Source organism: Melanerpes formicivorus, unplaced genomic scaffold (assembly GCF_026170545.1).
Source record: "Melanerpes formicivorus ecotype bairdi unplaced genomic scaffold, bMelFor1.0.p_v2 SCAF_77, whole genome shotgun sequence".
Classification (NCBI taxonomy): Eukaryota; Metazoa; Chordata; class Aves; order Piciformes; family Picidae; genus Melanerpes; species Melanerpes formicivorus.
In genome coordinates this window covers 1961539-1978644 of record NW_027142429.1, presented here as the reverse complement: position 1 = coordinate 1978644, position 17106 = coordinate 1961539, and the positions used below count along the sequence as shown (strand labels likewise).

General features: G+C 61.5%; 2 protein-coding genes across 3 annotated transcripts; one reads left to right on the top strand and one right to left on the bottom strand.

Annotated features, from left to right (window-relative positions):
* Positions 1 to 2862: 2862 nt before the first annotated feature.
* Positions 2863 to 3584, bottom strand: CDC26 (cell division cycle 26). Its single transcript, XM_068164160.1, has 2 exons — positions 3393 to 3584; positions 2863 to 3305 (listed from the first exon to the last, which is right to left on the bottom strand). Exons 1-2 carry the CDS (start codon positions 3471 to 3473, stop codon positions 3108 to 3110), a joined length of 279 nt encoding a protein of 92 aa, XP_068020261.1. The 5' UTR covers positions 3474 to 3584; the 3' UTR covers positions 2863 to 3107.
* Positions 3585 to 3795: 211 nt separating this feature from the next.
* Positions 3796 to 17085, top strand: PRPF4 (pre-mRNA splicing tri-snRNP complex factor PRPF4). 2 transcript variants are annotated; one of them, XM_068164152.1, is made up of 14 exons: positions 3796 to 3971; positions 4900 to 5077; positions 5676 to 5862; positions 6961 to 7048; positions 8650 to 8729; positions 8990 to 9083; positions 10831 to 10925; positions 11781 to 11839; positions 13670 to 13793; positions 14616 to 14705; positions 15388 to 15510; positions 16325 to 16432; positions 16523 to 16641; positions 16808 to 17085. In XM_068164152.1, exons 1-14 carry the CDS (start codon positions 3900 to 3902, stop codon positions 16999 to 17001), a joined length of 1611 nt encoding a protein of 536 aa, XP_068020253.1. In that variant the 5' UTR covers positions 3796 to 3899; the 3' UTR covers positions 17002 to 17085. The 2 variants fall into 2 exon arrangements, with proteins under 2 accessions (XP_068020253.1, XP_068020254.1); XM_068164153.1 differs by lacking the exon at positions 3796 to 3971 and adding an exon at positions 4613 to 4793.
* Positions 17086 to 17106: the final 21 nt, after the last annotated feature.

Here is a 17106-nt window from a genome sequence, read left to right as displayed (position 1 = left end):
GCTGCCCAGAGAGGTTGTGGAGTCTCCTTGTGTGGGGAGCTTCCAACCCCCCCCGGCCCTTGTGCAAGCTGCTGTGGGTGCCCTGCTGCAGGATGATCTCCAGAGGTCCCTTCCAGCCCCTACCCTGCTGGGCCTCTGGAATTCTCCCAGTGAAAGCACAGGAGCTGAGGAGCTGCAGCAGTGATTCCCCTCAGTGCACAGAAGAGGTCTGTGTGCAGCAGGCAACTCTGGGCCTCCCTCCCGGGCTTTGCCCCTGGCTTTTATTGGTCCACCCAGGAGACAGGAGAGGCTGGGTTGGGTTTTGCTCCTCTGTGCAGCCAAAGGAAGTCTTGGAACCGCCTCAGGTGTTCCCCTGCCAGGCCTGGGGCGTGCTGGGACTGCCTGGAGAGCAGAGGAATCCCTGGGGCCTCCCTGTGGTGGTAGACTGGCAAAGCAGCTCAGCTCCAGGCCCCTGGGGCTCCCTCCAGTCTGAAAAGGTTTCAGCTCTGTCCATTGTCCCTGACTTACAGCAGTGACTCCTACCCCTTTCCATGGCAGCTCACCAAAGGGGAGGGAAGACAAAGCTGGGAGCTGATGCTCCTACAACACACAAACAGGAGCATGGCTTGAAACTGGGGAGGGCATGGAGGCTCTGCTGGGAGGTGGCACAGAGTAATCCCAGCCAGGAGCAAACAGAGTCCAGTCCCAGCTCTCAGCTCAGACTGGTTTGGGTTGAAAGGGACCTGCAAAAGTCAACCTGCTCAACCCCCTGGCTCCCTGCAGGACTCCTGGGGCAGCCCCCAGATGCTGGCAGCCTGCTCTGCCTCCTGCCCAGCAGGGAGCAGAGCTTCTTCAACAAGCTGCTCCCTGCCTGTCTCCTGCCTGCTGGGCTCCTCCTTTTGGGGGCTTTGTCTTCCCTCACCTTTGGTGAGCTGCCATGGAAAGGGGTAGGGATCACTGCTGGAAGTCAGGGACCTGCTGGCAGGGCTGCCAGAAACCAGCCTGGAGCTCTGGGTCCAGTTCTGGAGCTTCTGTGCCAGGAGGGATCTGGAGGGGCTGGAAGGTGCCCAGAGAAGGGCCAGGAGGAGGAGCAGAGGGCTGGAGCTGCTCTGCTGTGAGGACAGCCTGAGGGAGTTGGGGTTGTGCAGGCTGGAGAGGAGAAGGCTCCCAGGAGACCTAATTGTGGTCTTCCAGGATCTGCAGGGGGCTCCAGGAAAGTTGGGGAGGGACTTTGGAGGGTGTCAGGGAGTGATAGGACTGGGGGGGGGATGGAACAACACTAGCAATGGGGAGATTGAGATGGGATGTGAGAAAGAAGTTGTTCCCCATGAGGGTGGTGAGAGCCTGGCACAGGTTGCCCAGGGAGGTGGTGGAAGCCTCCTGCCTGGAGGTGTTTGCAGCCAGGCTGGAGGTGGCTGTGAGCAACCTGCTGTGGTGTGAGGTGTCCCTGCCCATGGCAGGGGGTTGGAACTGGCTGAGCCTTGAGGTCCCTTCCAACCCTGACAGTTCTGATGCTGTGCTCTTCAGTGCCACCACCCAGAAGGAAACAGTTGGTGACTCAGAGCCTAGCAGCAAACCCTGCTGGCAGCAACCTGGATCTCCATCCTGGGGTGGCAGAGGAGCAGGGCAGCTGGGGTGCCACCACCCTGGGGCTGAGTGGAAGTGAACCTGGTTGGTGTGGAGGGAGAATTGCTGTGAGCAAACCCAGGCCATTCCATGTCCCAGTGCCCAGAACGTTCCTCTGCACCCAGCTCTGCAGCTGCTCCCTGCCAAGGGCCAAGGCTGCATCCCAGAGGGGGCAGGGATTGACTCATGGAATCTCAGCCTGCTCTAGGTGGGGAGGGACCTGAAAGGTCATCTACACCAAACCCCCTGCAGGCAGCAGGGACATCTGCAGCTGGAGCAGGCTGCTCCTCAATGCCCTTCACAGCACTGGTGAACTGCTTGGGGCCAGGTGATTCCAGCAAGGGTTTGGGACTTCTTCCCTGGCCTGCTCAGGGAAGCACAGAGCTGGGCTGCTGGGCTGCAGGGCCAAGGGCATCACAGCAGACATGAAAGGAGTCATTGTCCCACTCAGTGCTGGCCAGCCCCTGCCTGGAGCACTGCCTGCAGTTTTGGTGTACAAAACAGGTGTGGACAGGCTGGAAAGTGGCCAGAGAAGGGCCAGGAGAGGCCTGGCAGAGCTGCCCTGGGAGGAAGGGCTGAGAGAGCTGGGCTTGGTCAGCCTGGAGAAGAGAAGGCTGAGGGGAGACCTTACTGCCATGGAGCAGGACAGCAAGGGTGGCTGCCAGGAGGATGGAGACTCCCTCCTCACAAGGAGTCCCAGGGAGAAGCCAAGGGGGGATGGGGACAAGCTCCTGCTGGGGAGAGTCCCAGTGGGCTCCAGAAGGAAATGTTTGCCCTTGAGCACAGCTGGAGACTGGAATCATCTCCCAAGGGAGGCAGTGGAGATGTCCTGCAGTGGGCAGCTTAAGGCTCAGCTTGCCAGGGTGCTGAGCCAGCTCATTTCAGCTCTGCTGTGAGCTACACAGGTTGCAACAGATGATCCTTGGGGGTCCCTTCCCAGCTGGCATTCTGGAACTATGTGTCTCACACCACTGCCTGCTGCACCAGGAGCTGCCCCCCTCTGCCTCTATGCACTGCTCCCTCTCCTCCCTGCTCTGTCCTTAGTGGGGTCCCCAGCCCGTGGTGCTGAAGGGTTTTAGGTGAGCCTGTTCCACTGGCTCCACTTTAAAACTGCTCAATCAAAAGCTCCACAGAGGCAGTGAGTGCTTCCCCTCCTCATTGCAGTGGGGCACAGGGACCAGCAGAGCTCTTTGTGTTCCCAGCCCTGCCTGCATGGCCTCTGCAGCTCTTGGAAGCAGTCTGGGGGAGCATTATCCATTCTTTTAAACTAAAAGGCATATTTATTAAAACAAAACTCTTGGCCACCAGGCACTCAGGGCTGTGTTAACCGAACTGAATAAAAGGAAAACCAAACCAAAACCAAACCAAACCAAACCGAACAACAAAAGCCAAGAGGGATGGAGAGTCCCGGCCCGGGGACCCTTCCCGGCTGTGCCAGGAGGCTGCCGGCTCCCCGGGCGCCGGGCCCCGCTCAGCCTGCGGGCCCGGGCCGCCCTCCCCCGTTAGAATTCGAAGTTGCCGAAGTGGGTGGTGCGGCCGCCGACCTTCGGCTGCGGCTTGTAGCCGATGCGGTCATTGATGATCTGCTCCCGGCTCTTGTGGTCCGTGCCCAGAGCGATGGCCGCCGCCGCCGCCGCTGCCGCCGCGGCCTCCTCACCAACCGCCGCTGCCTCCGCTTCCTCCCGCTGCTTCTTGCGGCTCTGCGGGGCAAAGGGGTCGCATCAGGCCGCTCCCGGGCCGGGCCGGACAGACCCCCCCGGGGCGGCCGTGGTCAGCCCCGTCCGCACCTCCAGGTCCTTCCGGATGCTCTCGAACTCTTCGATGTCGTCCAGCTTCAGCTCCAGCCGCGTCGGCTTCCGCCGCAGCATCGCGACCTGTCACCGCCACCGCCGCTCCACCCCAGCCGCCGCCGGCCACGGCCGAGCCCGACCGGGCCGCGCCTCCCGGTGTGCACCGCGCCCCGAGCCACAGCCCTCCCGGCATGCCCCGCGCACCCCGCCGCTAGCGGGCACTGCGCTTCCCGGCATGCCCCGCGCACCCTGCCGCTAGCGGGCACTGCGCTTCCCGGCACGCCCCGCGCATCCTGCCGCTAGCGGGCACTGCGCTTCCCGGCAGGCCCCGCTCCACAGGCCACACCTCCCGGCGTCCCCTGCGCGCCATTCCCTCACTGGACGCTGCCCTTCCCGGCGTGCCCCGGAAGTGGTCGTGAGGCGGCGGAGCTTGAGTGCGCTGCTTTGCGGCCTGTTCCCTCCCGCTTCGTCTCGTCTCGTCTCCGCTCCCGGTGCGCCGCCGTCATGGCAGCTGTGCGGCCCCCGGCTGCCCGCGGCGCCGCGCGCCCCGCCGTGCGGGCCCCGGCTCCCGCGGAGGTGCGTGTCTGGGGATGGGAGGCGGCTCTGGGCCCTTGCCTGGAGGACAGGCCGCGGGCGTTTGCTTCCGGGCGTGTGGGGTTTGCCGTGGCGGAGAGACCCTGCTGTGGGGAGGCAGGGGTGTCACTGGAGCCGTTCCGAGCGCCGGGACCGGAGCCGTTCCGAGCGCCGGGACCGGAGCCCTTCCGAGTTTGCACGCTTTTTTCACAGAATCTTTTAATTTCACTGGGAAAACCTGTGGTACTGCTGCTCTCCCGGGGGGAAGGAGCTGTTCGCCTCCCGCCTCCCTTTGCTTCCGGTGGGGACCGCGGGAGCGGGCGGGCAGCACCGCTCGTGTCCGGGCAGCACCGCTCGTGTCCGGGCAGCACCGCTCGTGTCCGGGCAGCACCGCTCGTGTCCGGGCAGCACCGCTCGTGTCCGGGCAGCACCGCTCGTGTCCGGGCAGCACCACTCGTGTCCGGGCAGCACCGCTCGTGTCCGGGCAGCACCGCTCGTGTCCGGGCAGCACCACTCGTGTCCGGGCAGCACCGTTCGTGTCCGGGCAGCACCACTCGTGTCCGGGCAGCACCACTCGTGTCCGGGCAGCACCGTTCGTGTCCGGGCAGCACCACTCGTGTCCGGGCAGCACCACTCGTGTCCGGGCAGCACCATTCGTGTTCCGGCTGGGGCGCAGGAAAACCTTGAAGACATCAACCCCCTAGAGCCTTAAACAAAGAGACCTAAGGAGGCAACAGAGACCACTTTACTGTTGACCTTTGCACTTGGGCCATGGCCCTGGTGCCCCAAGTTAACATCTCACATACAATTTCAGGGTCTCAGGAGGTAGGAATGAGCTCTTTTAGCCCAGCAGCACATCCTGGCACAGCCAGGCACTTTGTTGTCTCCCTTTTAACCAAAACACATTGCAAATGTTGACTTTGCCTTCCAGGCCACCAAGAGCAAGCCTGCTGAAGAGAGTGATGCTCCTCCAGCCAAGAGAGCTCCCATCTTCTATGGCAGCCTGGAGGAGAAGGAGAGGGAGAGGCTGGCGAAAGGAGAATCAGGACTGCTGGGAAAGGAAGGGATGAAGGCAGCCATGGAGGCTGGCAACATCAACATAAGCAGTGGTGAGAATGGTTAACCACCTTTTCCTTTCCCTCTTGCTCGGGAATGTGACACTTGCCAAAGCTTTGATCAATGTGGAGGGCAGTTTAAGGCAAAAAAACCAAAGCAGGGTGAGGATGTTGCTGGGATTCTTGCTTCCTTGCTTGGAGCTCTCCTATTTGTTTGGACTGGAGAAGAGGAGGCTCAGGGGAGACCTTCTTGCTCTCTGCAACTCCCTGCAGGGAGGTTGTAGCCAGGTGGGGGTTGGTCTCTTCTCCCAGGCACCCAGCACCAGAACAAGAGGACACAGTCTCAGGCTGTGCCAGGGGAGGTTTAGGCTGGAGGTGAGGAGAAAGTTCTTCCCAGAGAGAGTTGTTAGCCATTGGGATGTGGTGCCCAGGGAGGTGGTGGAGTCCCCATCCCTGGAGGTGTTCAAGAGGGGATTGGATGTGGCACTTGGGGCCATGGTTTAGTCATGAGGTCTGTGGTGACAGCTGGGACTCAATGACCTTTGAGGTCTCTTCCAACCTTGTTGATTCTGTGATACTGTGACAAGTCCAAGCCCCTCCTGGCCACCCCCTCCCTGGAGGTGTCCTCACGCCGCTGGCTGCCTTCCCGCAGGGGAGGTGTTCGACCTGGAGGACCACCTGAGCGAGCGGCAGGCGGAGGTGCTGGCGGAGTTCGAGCGGCGGAAGCGCGCGCGGCAGATCAACGTCTCCACCGACGACGCCGAGGTCAAGGCCTGCCTGCGGGCGCTGGGCGAGCCCATCACGCTCTTCGGAGAGGGCCCCGCCGAGCGCAGGGAGAGGTGCTGTGCCTGCCCCTCCCCCACCCCCCCGGGCCTCTGCCCACGCCTGGGCACCACCCCGGCCCCGGCGTGCTCGGAGTCTGACGTGCCCTGAAAGGCTCCTGGGCAGCTTGGCTCGGCCCGAGCGCGGCCGCAGCTCCGTTCCCCGGCGCGGCCGCTCTGCTCTACAGGGAGCTGGACTGCCAGGGGTGTGTGCAAAGGAGACAGTGCAGTACAGAAGCCTCCCAGGAGAGCTGTTTCCTGTCTGTCTATTGCCTGCTGGCCTCCTCCTTTTTGGGGGCTTTCAGACTGGTTTGGGGTTGAAAGGGACCTGCAAAAGTCAACCTGCTCAACCCCCTGGCTCCCTGCAGGACTCCTGGGGCAGGCCCCAAATGCTGGCAGCCTGCTCTGCCTCCTGCCCAGCAGGGAGCAGAGCTTCTTCAAGAAGCTGCTTCCTGCCTGTCTCCTGCCTGCTGGGCTCCTCCTTTTGGGGGCTTTGTCTTCCCTCACCTTTGGTGAGCTGCCATGGAAAGGGGTAGGGATCACTGCTGGAAGTCAGGGACCTGCTGGCAGGGCTGCCAGAAAACAACCTGGAGCTCTGGGGACAGTTCTGGAGCCTCTGTGCCAGGAAGGATCTGGAGGGGCTGGAAGGTGTCCAGAGCAGGGCCAGGAGGAGGAGCAGAGGGCTGGAGCTGCTCTGCTGTGAGGACAGACTGAAGGAGTTGGGGTTGTGCAGGCTGGAGAGGAGAAGCCTTCCAGGATCTGCAGGGGGCTGCAAGAAAGCTGGGGAGGGACTTTTGAGGGTGTCAGGGAGTGATAGGACAGGGGGGGATGGAGCAAAGCAAGAAATGGGGAGATTGAGATGGGATGTGAGGAAGAAGTTCTTCCCCATGAGGGTGGTGAGAGCCTGGCACAGGTTGCTCACGGAGGTGGTGGAAGCCTCCTGCCTGGAGGTGTTTGCAGCCAGGCTGGATGAGGCCTTGAGCAGCCTGGGCTGGTGGGAGGTGTCCCTGCCCATGGCTGGGGGGTTGCAATTGGAGGATCTTTAAGATCCTTTCCAACCCAGCCCATTCTGTGAATCTGAGCCCCCTGGCGCCATCTCCCTGTGGCTCTCTGCAGGCTCAGGAACATCCTCTCGGTGGTTGGCACAGACGCCCTGAAGAAGACCAGGAAGGACGACGACAGGTCCAAGAAATCCAAGGAAGAGGTAATGGGCTCTGCCCCTGCAGCAGGGAGGGCTGAGAGCCCTTGGGGTGCTGCACTGACAGCCTCTGCTCTGCCCAGGACTCCTGGGTTTGGCCAGTCATGGTTGGTCAGGCATCTGGCCAAGCATTCCCATGTCATCCCCTCCTGCTCCTTGTTTCCCTACTGATTGACAGCAGCTGAACAGGAGCCTGGGGATACAGGTTGACAGCTGCCTAAACACAAGCCAGCAGTGTGCCCAGGGGGCCAAGAAGGCCAATGGCATCCTGGCCTGCATCAGGAAGAGTGTGGCCAGCAGGAGCAGGGAAGTCCTTGTGCCCTGTGCTCAGCACTGCTTAGGCCACACCTTGAGTCCTGGGTCCAGTTCTGGGCTCCTCAGGTTAGGAAAGATGTTGAGCTGCTGGAAGGTATCCAGAGAAGGGCAAGAAAGCTGGGGAGGGGTCTGGAGCACAGCCCTGTGAGGAGAGGCTGAGGGAGCTGGGGTTGCTTAGCCTGGAGAAGAGGAGGCTCAGGGGAGACCTTCTTGCTCTCTCCAACTCCCTGCAGGGATGTTGTAGCCAGGTGGGGGTTGGTCTCTTCTCCCAGGCAAGCAGCACCAGAACAAGAGGACACAGTCTCAAGCTGTGCCAGGGGATGTTTAGGTTGGATGTTAGGAAGAAATTCTTCCCAGGAAGAGAGATTGGCCATGGGAATGTGCTGCCCAGGGAGGTGGTGGAGTCCCCATCCCTGGAGGTGTTTAGGAAGAGCCTGGCTGAGGCCCTTGGTGCCATGGTTGAGTTGCTCAGATGGTGCTGGGTGAGAGGTTGGACTTGGTGATCTCTGCGGTTTTTTCCCAACCTTATTGATTCTATGATCCTATGCAATAAGGACATTCTCTGCAGCCCTGGTTTGTCTTTGTGCTGGGTGATGTGTGGGGAAGGAAGGAGCTGGCTGCTGCTCAGTGAAAATGAGTCAGTGTTGATTGGAGAGTTTTGGAGTGAAGCAGCAGCACACCAGGATCTGAGCTGTGGGGCTGAGAGTTTGACTTGGACCTTAAGCCCCTTTTGGACAGCTTATAGTAAGGCAGAATGCCCTTAAAACCAGGGAGATTTCAGAGCAGGTGCTGTGGGGAGCACCTAGAGGAGGTACTAAGAGGGGCTCCCCTAAGGTACCTGCTTGGAGGAGCAGAGTCACTGCAGCCTTTTCATCAGCTCTGATCAGAGGCCTGGCAGAGCTGCCCTGGGAGCAAGGGCTGAGAGCTGGGCTTGCTCAGCCTGGAGAAGGCTGAGGGGAGACCTTACTGCCATGGAGCAGGACAGAAAGGGTGGCTTCCAGGAGGATGGAGACTCCCTCCTCACAAGGAGTCCCATGGAGAAGCCAAGGGGAGATGGGGACAAGCTCCTGCTGGGGAGAGTCCCAGTGGGCTCCAGAAGGAAATGTTTGCCTGTGGGAACAGTTGGAGACTTCTCCCAAGGGCAGCAGTGGAATCCTCTCCACTGGGCAGCTTAAGGCTCAGCTTGCCAGGGTGCTGGGCCAGCTCCTTCCAGCTCTGCTGTGAGCTCCAAGGGGTGGAGCAGGTGGTCCTTGGGGTCCCTTCCAGGCCTGACTCTGATGTTTTCCTTCCAGTATCAGCAGACCTGGTACCACGAAGGACCACGCAGCCTGAAAACAGCGAGGCTGTGGCTTGCCAACTACTCCCTCCCCAGGTGAGGGCAATGGGGCAGGGCAGGAGGGAGCTGCAGCCTTGTGTGTCAGCCCAGCTGCTGAGGCTGCTGTGGGCAGGGCAGGAAACCTGAGATCAGAGGAAGGGGGAGCAGGCTGCTGGCTGTGCCTGGGCCAGTGCAGGGAGCTTGGTGCTGGAGCTCTCAGTGGGTGACTCCAGCACCAGCCCAGCGTGGGGGCAGAAGGGGCAGGGGCTGTTTGCAGCACTGCCCAGCAGTTTGTTCCTCCCCCTCTCTCCTCCCAGGGCAGTGAAGCGGCTGGAGGAGGCCAGGCTCTTCAAGGAGATCCCAGAGGCCACCAGGACGTCCCAGAGGCAGGAGCTGCACAAATCCCTGCGGGTAGGTTGGGCAGCTGCTGCCCTTTGGACAGCACTTGGCTGAGCCTCCAGAGAGACCAGAAAGAGCTCAGCTGCCTGCAGCTGCTGTCCAGTGCTGTCTGCACTGTCAGCTGCTGGGAGGCTGCTGGCTCTCTGTGCTTCTGGGGTGCCTCAGGCACGCTCACAGAGTGGAGTGAGTTGGAAGGGACCTGAAAATTCATCCAGCTCCAGCCCCCTGCCATGGGCAGGGACACCTCCCCCCAGCCCAGCTTGCTCAAGGCCTCATCCAGCCTGGCCTTCAACACCTCCAGGCAGGAGGCAGCCACAGCTTCCCTGGGCAACCTGTGCCAGAGTCTCCCCAGCCTCACGGGGAAGAACTTCTTCCTAATGTTTACTCTAAGTCCATCTCCCAGCTCAAAGCCATTACCCCTCATCCTGTCCCCTCAGGCCCTTCTGAGCAGTCCCTCCCCAGCTCCCCTGGATCCCTTTCAGGCACTGGAAGGCTGCTCTGAGGTCTCCCTGGAGCTTTCTCTTCTCCAGGCTGAGCAACCCCAGCTGTCAGCCTGTCCCCACAGCAGAGGCACCCCAGCCCTCTGATTTTTGTGGCCTCCTCTGGACCCACTCCAACAGTTCCATGTTCCAACTCTCTTCAGGTGTCCAGAGAGATGTCCTTTGGTTGTCCCTTACACAACAAAGGGGTGAAGACAAATCCCTCCATGGCCTTGTGAGGCTAAGGGCTTTCTAAGGGGCTGGCTGGCCCTTAAAGGTCCCTCCCAACCCAAAGCATTCTGTGACTGAATTTATCCCTGCTCAGGGTTTGGCTGGCTGGGAAAGGACTGCTCAGGCTGCTGCCTTTCCTCTTCCTGTGTGATGGTCACTACTGCAGGACCCCAGGGCCACTGACAGCCATTGCAGGACCTGGTTTAGGTGGCTCTGAGGTGGCCTTTTGGAGCACATTGAGTCCAGTCCCAGCTTACCCAAGCAGGGAGGCTCCAGCTCAGGTTGTGCTGCCTCTAATCCTGTTTACACCCAGAGGCATTAGCTGACAGGGGATTTATTCTGCCCTAAGCTCCTCTCCCTGCCTGCCCCAGTCTGGCTGTCCAGTCTGGAGAAGAGAAGGCTCCCAGGTGACCTCATTGTGGCCTTGCAGGATCTGAAGGGGGCTCCAGGAAGGCTGGGGAGGGACTGCTCAGGATCTCAGGCAGTGATAGGACTAGGGGGAATGGAATGAAGCTGGAGGTGGGGAGATTGAGGCTGGAGGGGAGGAGGAAGTTCTTCCCCATGAGAGTGGTGAAGCCCTGGACTGGGTTGTGCAGGGAGGTGGTTGGGGCCCTGTCCCTGGAGGTGTTTAAGGCCAGGCTGGCTGAGGCTGTGGCCAGGCTGATCTAGTGTGGGGTGTCCCTGCCCATGGCAGGGGGGTTGGAACTGGCTGATCCTTGTGGTCCCTTCCAACCCTGACTGATACTGTGATACTATTCAGTGCCTGAGGTGCAGAAGGAGGCCAGCCCCACAGTTCAGTTCTCTGTCACAGCTGTGGTGCTGAGGGGCTGTGGGCTTCCTGCTGCCCAGTGCTGGGGGGGAGCTCACCTCAGGCTCCCTCCTGCTTGGAGCTGCAATGGCTCCCAGGTAGCTCATCCCTTGGAAAGTGGTTTTCCAGAGGCCTCTCTATCTCCCTCCATGCCTTTACCTGCTCCTGCTCAGTCTGTGGGCAGGGCTTTCCTCTCATCTCTCCTTGCCTCCTGTCTTGTCTCCTCTGCCTTGGGTTGCAGTCCCTGAACAACTTCTGCAGCCAGATCGGGGACGACCGCCCGCTGTCCTACTGCCACTTCAGCCCCAGCTCCAAGCTGCTGGCCACAGCCTGCTGGTAGGTCCTCATCTGCAGCACTTGCTGCAGGGGCTGGGAGGGCACAGCAGGAGGGAAAGGGAAGGATGTTGCTGGAGCCCTCTGAATCCTCCCAGTGCAGAAATGGTTCTGCTTGGTTGGAGCTCCCTTCGCTTCCTGTGGGGAGATTGCCCACATCTGCCCTGCACTGGGGAGGCCACAGCTTCAGCACTGGGGTCAGGCTTGGGCCCCTCACTGCAAGAAGGCCATGGAGGGGCTGGAGCAGGCCCAGAGGAGGGCAACCAAGCTGGGGAAGGGTCTGGAGAAGAGGGCTGGGGAGGAGCAGCTGAGAAAAGTGGAGGTGTTTAGTCTGGAGAAGGGGAGGCTGAGGGGAGGCCTCTTTGCTCTCTACAGCTCCCTGCAAGGAGGTTGGAGCCAGGTGGGGGTTTGGTCTCCTCTCCCTTGTGACAAGTGACAGGACAAGAGGACTTGGCCTCCAGTTGCAGCAAGGGAGGTTTAGGTTGGATGTTAGAAGAAAGTTCTTCACTCCAAGGGTCCTCAACCAGGCTCCCAGGGGGGAGGCTGAATGCCCATCCCTGGAGGTGTTTCCAAGAGGCAGAGCTGTGGTGCTGAGGGCCCTGGCTTAGCCCCAGCCTTGGCAGAGTCAGGGGATGGTTGGAGAGGATGAGCTCAGAGGTCTTTTCCAACCCAAACCATTCTGTGACTCCTTCTGGAGCTCAGCAGAGGTTTCAGTCCCAGTCTCTCAGCTCCTGTGGCTGCTTGCCTGCAGTGGTTTGCTGCTTTAGCTCCTGCAGAACCCCCTGGGTGGGTCTGCAGCTCTGTTTGAGCTGTCCTTTGCTCCTGCCCACGCTGACCTCTGCTCCTTCTCTTCCACAGGAGTGGGTTGTGCAAGCTCTGGTCCGTGCCTGACTGCAACCTGGTTCACACCTTACGAGGTAGAGCGTGGCTCCAGATGAGGCTCTGCTTAGTTCTGTGCTTTGGGTTGAGTTTCTGTCTCTGGTGGCCTGGTGACTCCAGCACAGGCTTCTCTGGGCAGGAGAGCACCACTCAGGGCTGCAGAGCATGGGCATGTGTCAGGTCTGAGCTAGGACCCCAGCCTGCTCTTCCTCCTTCTGCTGTTTTGCCTTGTCTCAGAAACTGCTTGGAGCTTTTCTGCAGCCAAATGGCAGCATCTTGGGCCAGGACATCTCACCAGCAGTGATGTTCCTCCAATACTGCCCATGAATGAGCTTGGGCTGAACACAGATGTGAGGAGCAGCCTCCTGATGGCTGTGTTGAGTTGCCACTACATTTTGAGGGCTCCAAGCCCTGGTGGTTGATGCTCTCAAGTGGTTGCTGGAGATGCAACACTCCCTCTCTGCTGGGAGGACAGATGTTCTGTGAGCACAGGCTGAGGGAGCTGGGGAGGTTCAGCCTGGAGAGAAGGAGGCTCCAGGGAGACCTCAGAGCAGCCTTCCAGTGCCTGAAGGGCTCCAGGAGAGCTGGGGAGGGACTCTGGACAAGGGCTGGGAGTGCCAGGATGAGAAACAATGGCTCTGAGCTGGGAGAGAGGAGTCTGAGAGTGGAGAGGAGGACCATAAGCAACTGGGGAGGAAAAGGGATGTTGGGAAGGGCTCCAGCAAGCCCTGCAGCTCTGCCTAGGGGGGTCTGAAATGAGAGCAGAGCAGAGTGAGATTGGATGTGAGGAACAGGCTGCCCCAGGAGGCTGCTGGAGCACTGCAGCAGGTTGCCCAGGGAGGTGGTTGAAGCCTCACCCCTGGAGACACTCAAAGTGAGCAACCTGATCTAGTGGAGGCTGTCCCTGCTGGCTGCAGGGGGGTTGGGCTGGGGGAGCTTTGGAGGTCCCCTCCAACCCAAAGCATTCCATGGGTCTGGGTCTGGGAGTTGAGAGTCAGTGCAGCTTCACCCAGCATGAGGAGGAGCAGAGAGTCAATGTCCTCACTGGTACCTGCCTGGTGCTCAGCAGGAGGTGCAGGCTGGCAGAGGAGCTGGCCCAGGCTTAGCTCAGCAGGGAAGTGCAGGCTGGCTGAGGAGCTGGCCCAGGCTTAGCTCAGCAGGGAGGTGCAGGCTGGCTGAGGAGCTGGCCCAGGCTTAGCTCAGCAGGAGGTGCAGGCTGGCTGAGGAGCTGGCCCAGGCTTAGCTCAGCAGGGAGGTGCAGGCTGGGTGAGGAGCTGGCCCAGGCTTAGCTCAGCAGGAGGTGCAGGCTGGCTGAGGAGCTGGCCCAGGCTTAGCTCAGCAGGGAGGTGCAGGCTGGCTGAGGAGCTGGCCCAGGCTTAGCTCAGCAGGAGGTGCAGGCTGGCTGAGGAGCTGGCCCAGGCTTAGCTCAGCAGGAGGTGCAGGCTGGCTGAGGAGCTGGCCCAGGCTTAGCTCAGCAGGGAAGTGCAGGCTGGCTGAGGAGCTGGCCCAGGCTTAGCTCAGCAGGGAGGTGCAGGCTGGCTGAGGAGCTGGCCCAGGCTTAGCTCAGCAGGGAGGTGCAGGCTGGCTGAGGAGCTGGCCCAGGCTTAGCTCAGCAGGAGGTGCAGGCTGGCTGAGGAGCTGGCCCAGGCTTAGCAGGGAGGTGCAGGCTGGCTGAGGAGCTGGCCCAGGCTTAGCTCAGCAGGGAGGTGCAGGCTGGGTGAGGAGCTGGCCCAGGCTTAGCTCAGCAGGAGGTGCAGCATGGCTGAGGAGCTGGCCCAGGCTTAGCTCAGCAGGGAGGTGCAGGCTGGCTGAGGAGCTGGCCCAGGCCAGGTGGCAGACACTGAATCCTGCTTTCCCTGTCTCCCAAGGACACAGCACCAATGTGGGAGCCATAGTTTTCCATCCCAAATCCACTGTCTCCCTGGACAAGAAGGAGGTGAACCTGGCCTCGTGTGCAGCTGATGGCTCTGTCAAGCTCTGGAGCCTTGAGAGGTCAGCACAGACCCAGAGCCAGCTGCAGGCTCTTGCTCTGGGGTTTGTTTTGCCTCCCTAACCCTTGGGCAGTCTCCTGCCCACACAGCCTTGTCCTGTCTGCCAAAGCAGCTCCTGCCCTCAGTGTGTGCCACCTGCTGCAGCAGGAAGAGATCCTCCTGATCAGGGGAGAGAGGGTGAGGGGAAATGGTCTGAGGAGCATCAGGTCAGGGTTGCTGCTGGGCTTTGCTGAACTGCTCTGGGTGAGAGGAGGAGGAGGTGGAGAGGATCTCATCCCAACCTCTCACCTAGGAGAAAATGTTCCCCCTGGCATGCTAAGAAATGAACTTCTGAGATGCTGGGAAGCACCAGCACTTGGAGGTGACCCAACCAAGGGCATGACTGTGCACAGCAGCCTTGGCCTGCCCAGCAGAGAAGGACCTGAGGTGGTGGGCAGCAGCCAGGGGGTGCTCAGGTGGCCAAGGAGGTCACCAGCAGCCCAGCCTGGCTCAGCAGTGGTGTGGCCAGCAGGGCATTGTGCCTCTGCTCTGGGCACTGGGGAGGCCACAGCTCAAACCCTGGGTTCAGTTTTGGGGCCCTCACTCCCAGAAGGACATTGAGGGGATGGGGCAGGGCCAGAGAAGGGCAACCAAGCTGGGGAAGGGTCTGGAGAGCAGGGCTGGGGAGGAGCAGCTGAGGGAGCTGGGGGTGTGCAGCCTGGAGAAGAGGAGGCTGAGGGAGCCCTCATTGCTCTCTACAGCTCCCTGCAAGGAGGTTGGGCAGGCCTGGCTGGAGCCAGCCAGCTCTGAGCAGGCTCTGATGACTTCTGTTGCTGTTTTGCAGTGATGAACCAGTGGCAGACATCGAGGGGCACAGCATGAGAGTGGCACGAGTGATGTGGCACCCCTCCGGCCGGTTCCTGGGCACCACCTGGTATGGAGGTGTGCTGACTGCCCCAGCCAGGGCCAGGCCCTGCCCAGGGGGCACCACAGCTTGCCAGCACAGTGGCCTCTGGGCCAGGGGTGGCAAGAGCTGGGCTGGGGCACTGTGAACAAGTGCAGGCTGGGCCATGAAGGTGTTCAGGGGCTGCAGCACCTCCCGGTGAGGCCGGGCTGAGGGAGCTGGGGTTGTGCAGCCTGGAGGGGAGAAGGCTCCAGGGAGACCTTCTGGGGGCCTTGCAGTGCTTGCAGAGCCCAATCAGAGAGCTGAGGAGGGCCCTTAGCAGGGAGTGCAGTGATGGGGTGAGGGCTTCAGATAGAGAAGGGAGATGCAGATTGGATCACAGGAAGAAATTCTTCCCTGTGAGGGTGGTGAGAGCCTGGCCCAGGCTGCCCAGAGAGGTGGGAGAGGCCCCAGCCATGGAACCATTCCAGGTCAGGCTGTCTGGGGGTCTGAGCAGCCTGCTGTAGTTGCAGCTGCCCCTGCTGGCTGCAGGCCTGGATGACCTTGGAAGGTCCTTCCCAACCTGTTCTGTGTCCTTGGGGTTCCCTTCTCTGCCCCTCAAGTGAGACCCTCTTGCTCTCCAGCTGCAGACAGAAGGCCCCCAGGGTTAGGGGAGTGTGCTGTGGCTGTCCCTGGAGGGGCAGTGAGTGGGGCAGCTGCTTTGTTTCCACAGCTATGACCACTCCTGGCGCCTGTGGGACCTGGAAGCCCAGGAGGAGATCCTGCACCAGGAGGGGCACAGCAAGGGAGTCTACGACATCGCCTTCCACACCGACGGCTCGCTGGCCGGCACCGGGTGAGGCAGGGCAGCGCCTGCCCAGCCCTGCCTGCTGCCAGGCCTGATGGCTCCACACTGCAAGCAGCTGCACTGGGCTCAGGCACAACAAGCTCTTCCCCATGAGGCTGGGCAGACACTGCAACAGGTTGCCCCGGGAGGTGCACTCCTCTGAGCCCCCAGTGCTGTGGTGGATGGCTCCAGGCTGACCTCAGAGCAGCCTTCCAGCACCTGAAGGGCTCCAGGAGAGCTGGGGAGGGACTCTGGACAAGGGCTGGGAGTGCCAGGATGAGGAACAATGGCTTTGAGCTGGGAGAGGAGAGACTGAGAGTGGAGAGGAGGAAGGAATTGTTGAGAGTGAGGCTGGGGAGACTCTGGCACAGGCTGCCCAGGGAGGCTGTGGCTGCCTCCTGCCTGGAGGTGTTTCAGGCCAGGCTGGATGAGGCCTTGAGCAAGCTGGGCTGGGGGGAGGTGTCCCTGCCCATGGCAGGGGGCTGGCACTGGATGATCTTGAAGGTCCCTTCCAACCCAAAGCATTCTGTGGATGTATGATCCCTTGGGGGAGGAGGTAGCAGAGGCTTGGCTCTCCTGCATGGCTTTTGCCCTCATGAAGCACTGGCAGGGGATTGGAGCTGGGTGAGCTTGGAGGTCCCTTCCAAGCCAACCCCTCCCCTGCTGTGTGCCTGCTGGTGAGGCTCAGGGGGTGCTGGAGCTGCTGAGCTCTCAGGGGGTGCTGGAGCTGCTGAGCTCTCAGGGGGTGCTGGAGCTGCTGAGCTCTCAGGGGGTGCTGGAGCTGCTGAGCTCTCAGGGGCTGACCCTCAGGCCCTCTCCCCAGGGGCCTGGATGCCTTTGGCCGGGTGTGGGACCTGCGCACCGGACGCTGCATCATGTTTCTGGAAGGCCACCTGAAGGAGATCTATGGCATCAACTTCTCCCCCAACGGGTAAGGAGAGGGCTGGCAGGGCAGGGCTGGCAGCTGGGAGCGCAGGGCTGGGCAGCCTGAGCCTCCTCCTCCTCCTCCTCCCTCGGGCAGGTACCACGTGGCCACGGGCAGCGGCGACAACACCTGCAAGGTGTGGGACCTGCGCCAGAGGAAGTGCATCTACACCATCCCTGCCCACCAGAACCTGGTCACCGGCGTCAAGTTCGAGCGTGAGTCTCCCCCGCCGGCTGCCGCCCGCCCCCTCCCCTCGGCAGCAGGGGCTGCGGCCCCTCGGAGCGCCCCCTGCGGGCCCGGCAAGCCTGCGGGGGGAGGCGGCGCTGGGCCGGGCTCGGGTTTCAGGCGTTCCCTTCCCCCCTCTCCCCTGCTGTGCCGCAGCCAACCACGGCAACTTCCTGCTCACCGGCGCCTACGACAACACCGCCAAGGTCTGGACCCACCCCGGCTGGTCGCCGCTGAAGACGCTGGCGGGGCACGAGGGGAAGGTGATGGGGCTGGACATCTCCCTGGACGGGCAGCTGATCGCCACCTGCTCCTACGACAGGACCTTCAAGCTCTGGACGGCAGAGTAGCTCTGCTGCCGCCCCCTGGGCCGCCCTCCAAGGCCTGCTGGCAGCAAAGGACTCAGCTGCTGGGACAGGGCAGCCATGGGCACCCGGGGGGAGGTGGTTTGGGAG

Bases quoted from the DNA above. Each gene is read 5' to 3' on its own strand.
- CDC26 (XM_068164160.1), bottom strand. From the start codon at position 3,473: ATGCTGCGGCGGAAGCCGACGCGGCTGGAGCTGAAGCTGGACGACATC. The intron at 3,306-3,392 runs GTGCGGACGGGG...TTTGCCCCGCAG, and splicing joins GCATCCGGAAGGACCTGGAG to AGCCGCAAGAAGCAGCGGGA.
- PRPF4 (XM_068164152.1), top strand. From the start codon at position 3,900: ATGGCAGCTGTGCGGCCCCCGGCTGCCCGCGGCGCCGCGCGCCCCGCC. The intron at 14,706-15,387 runs GTATGGAGGTGT...TTGTTTCCACAG, and splicing joins CGGTTCCTGGGCACCACCTG to CTATGACCACTCCTGGCGCC. The intron at 16,433-16,522 runs GTAAGGAGAGGG...TCCCTCGGGCAG, and splicing joins ATCAACTTCTCCCCCAACGG to GTACCACGTGGCCACGGGCA.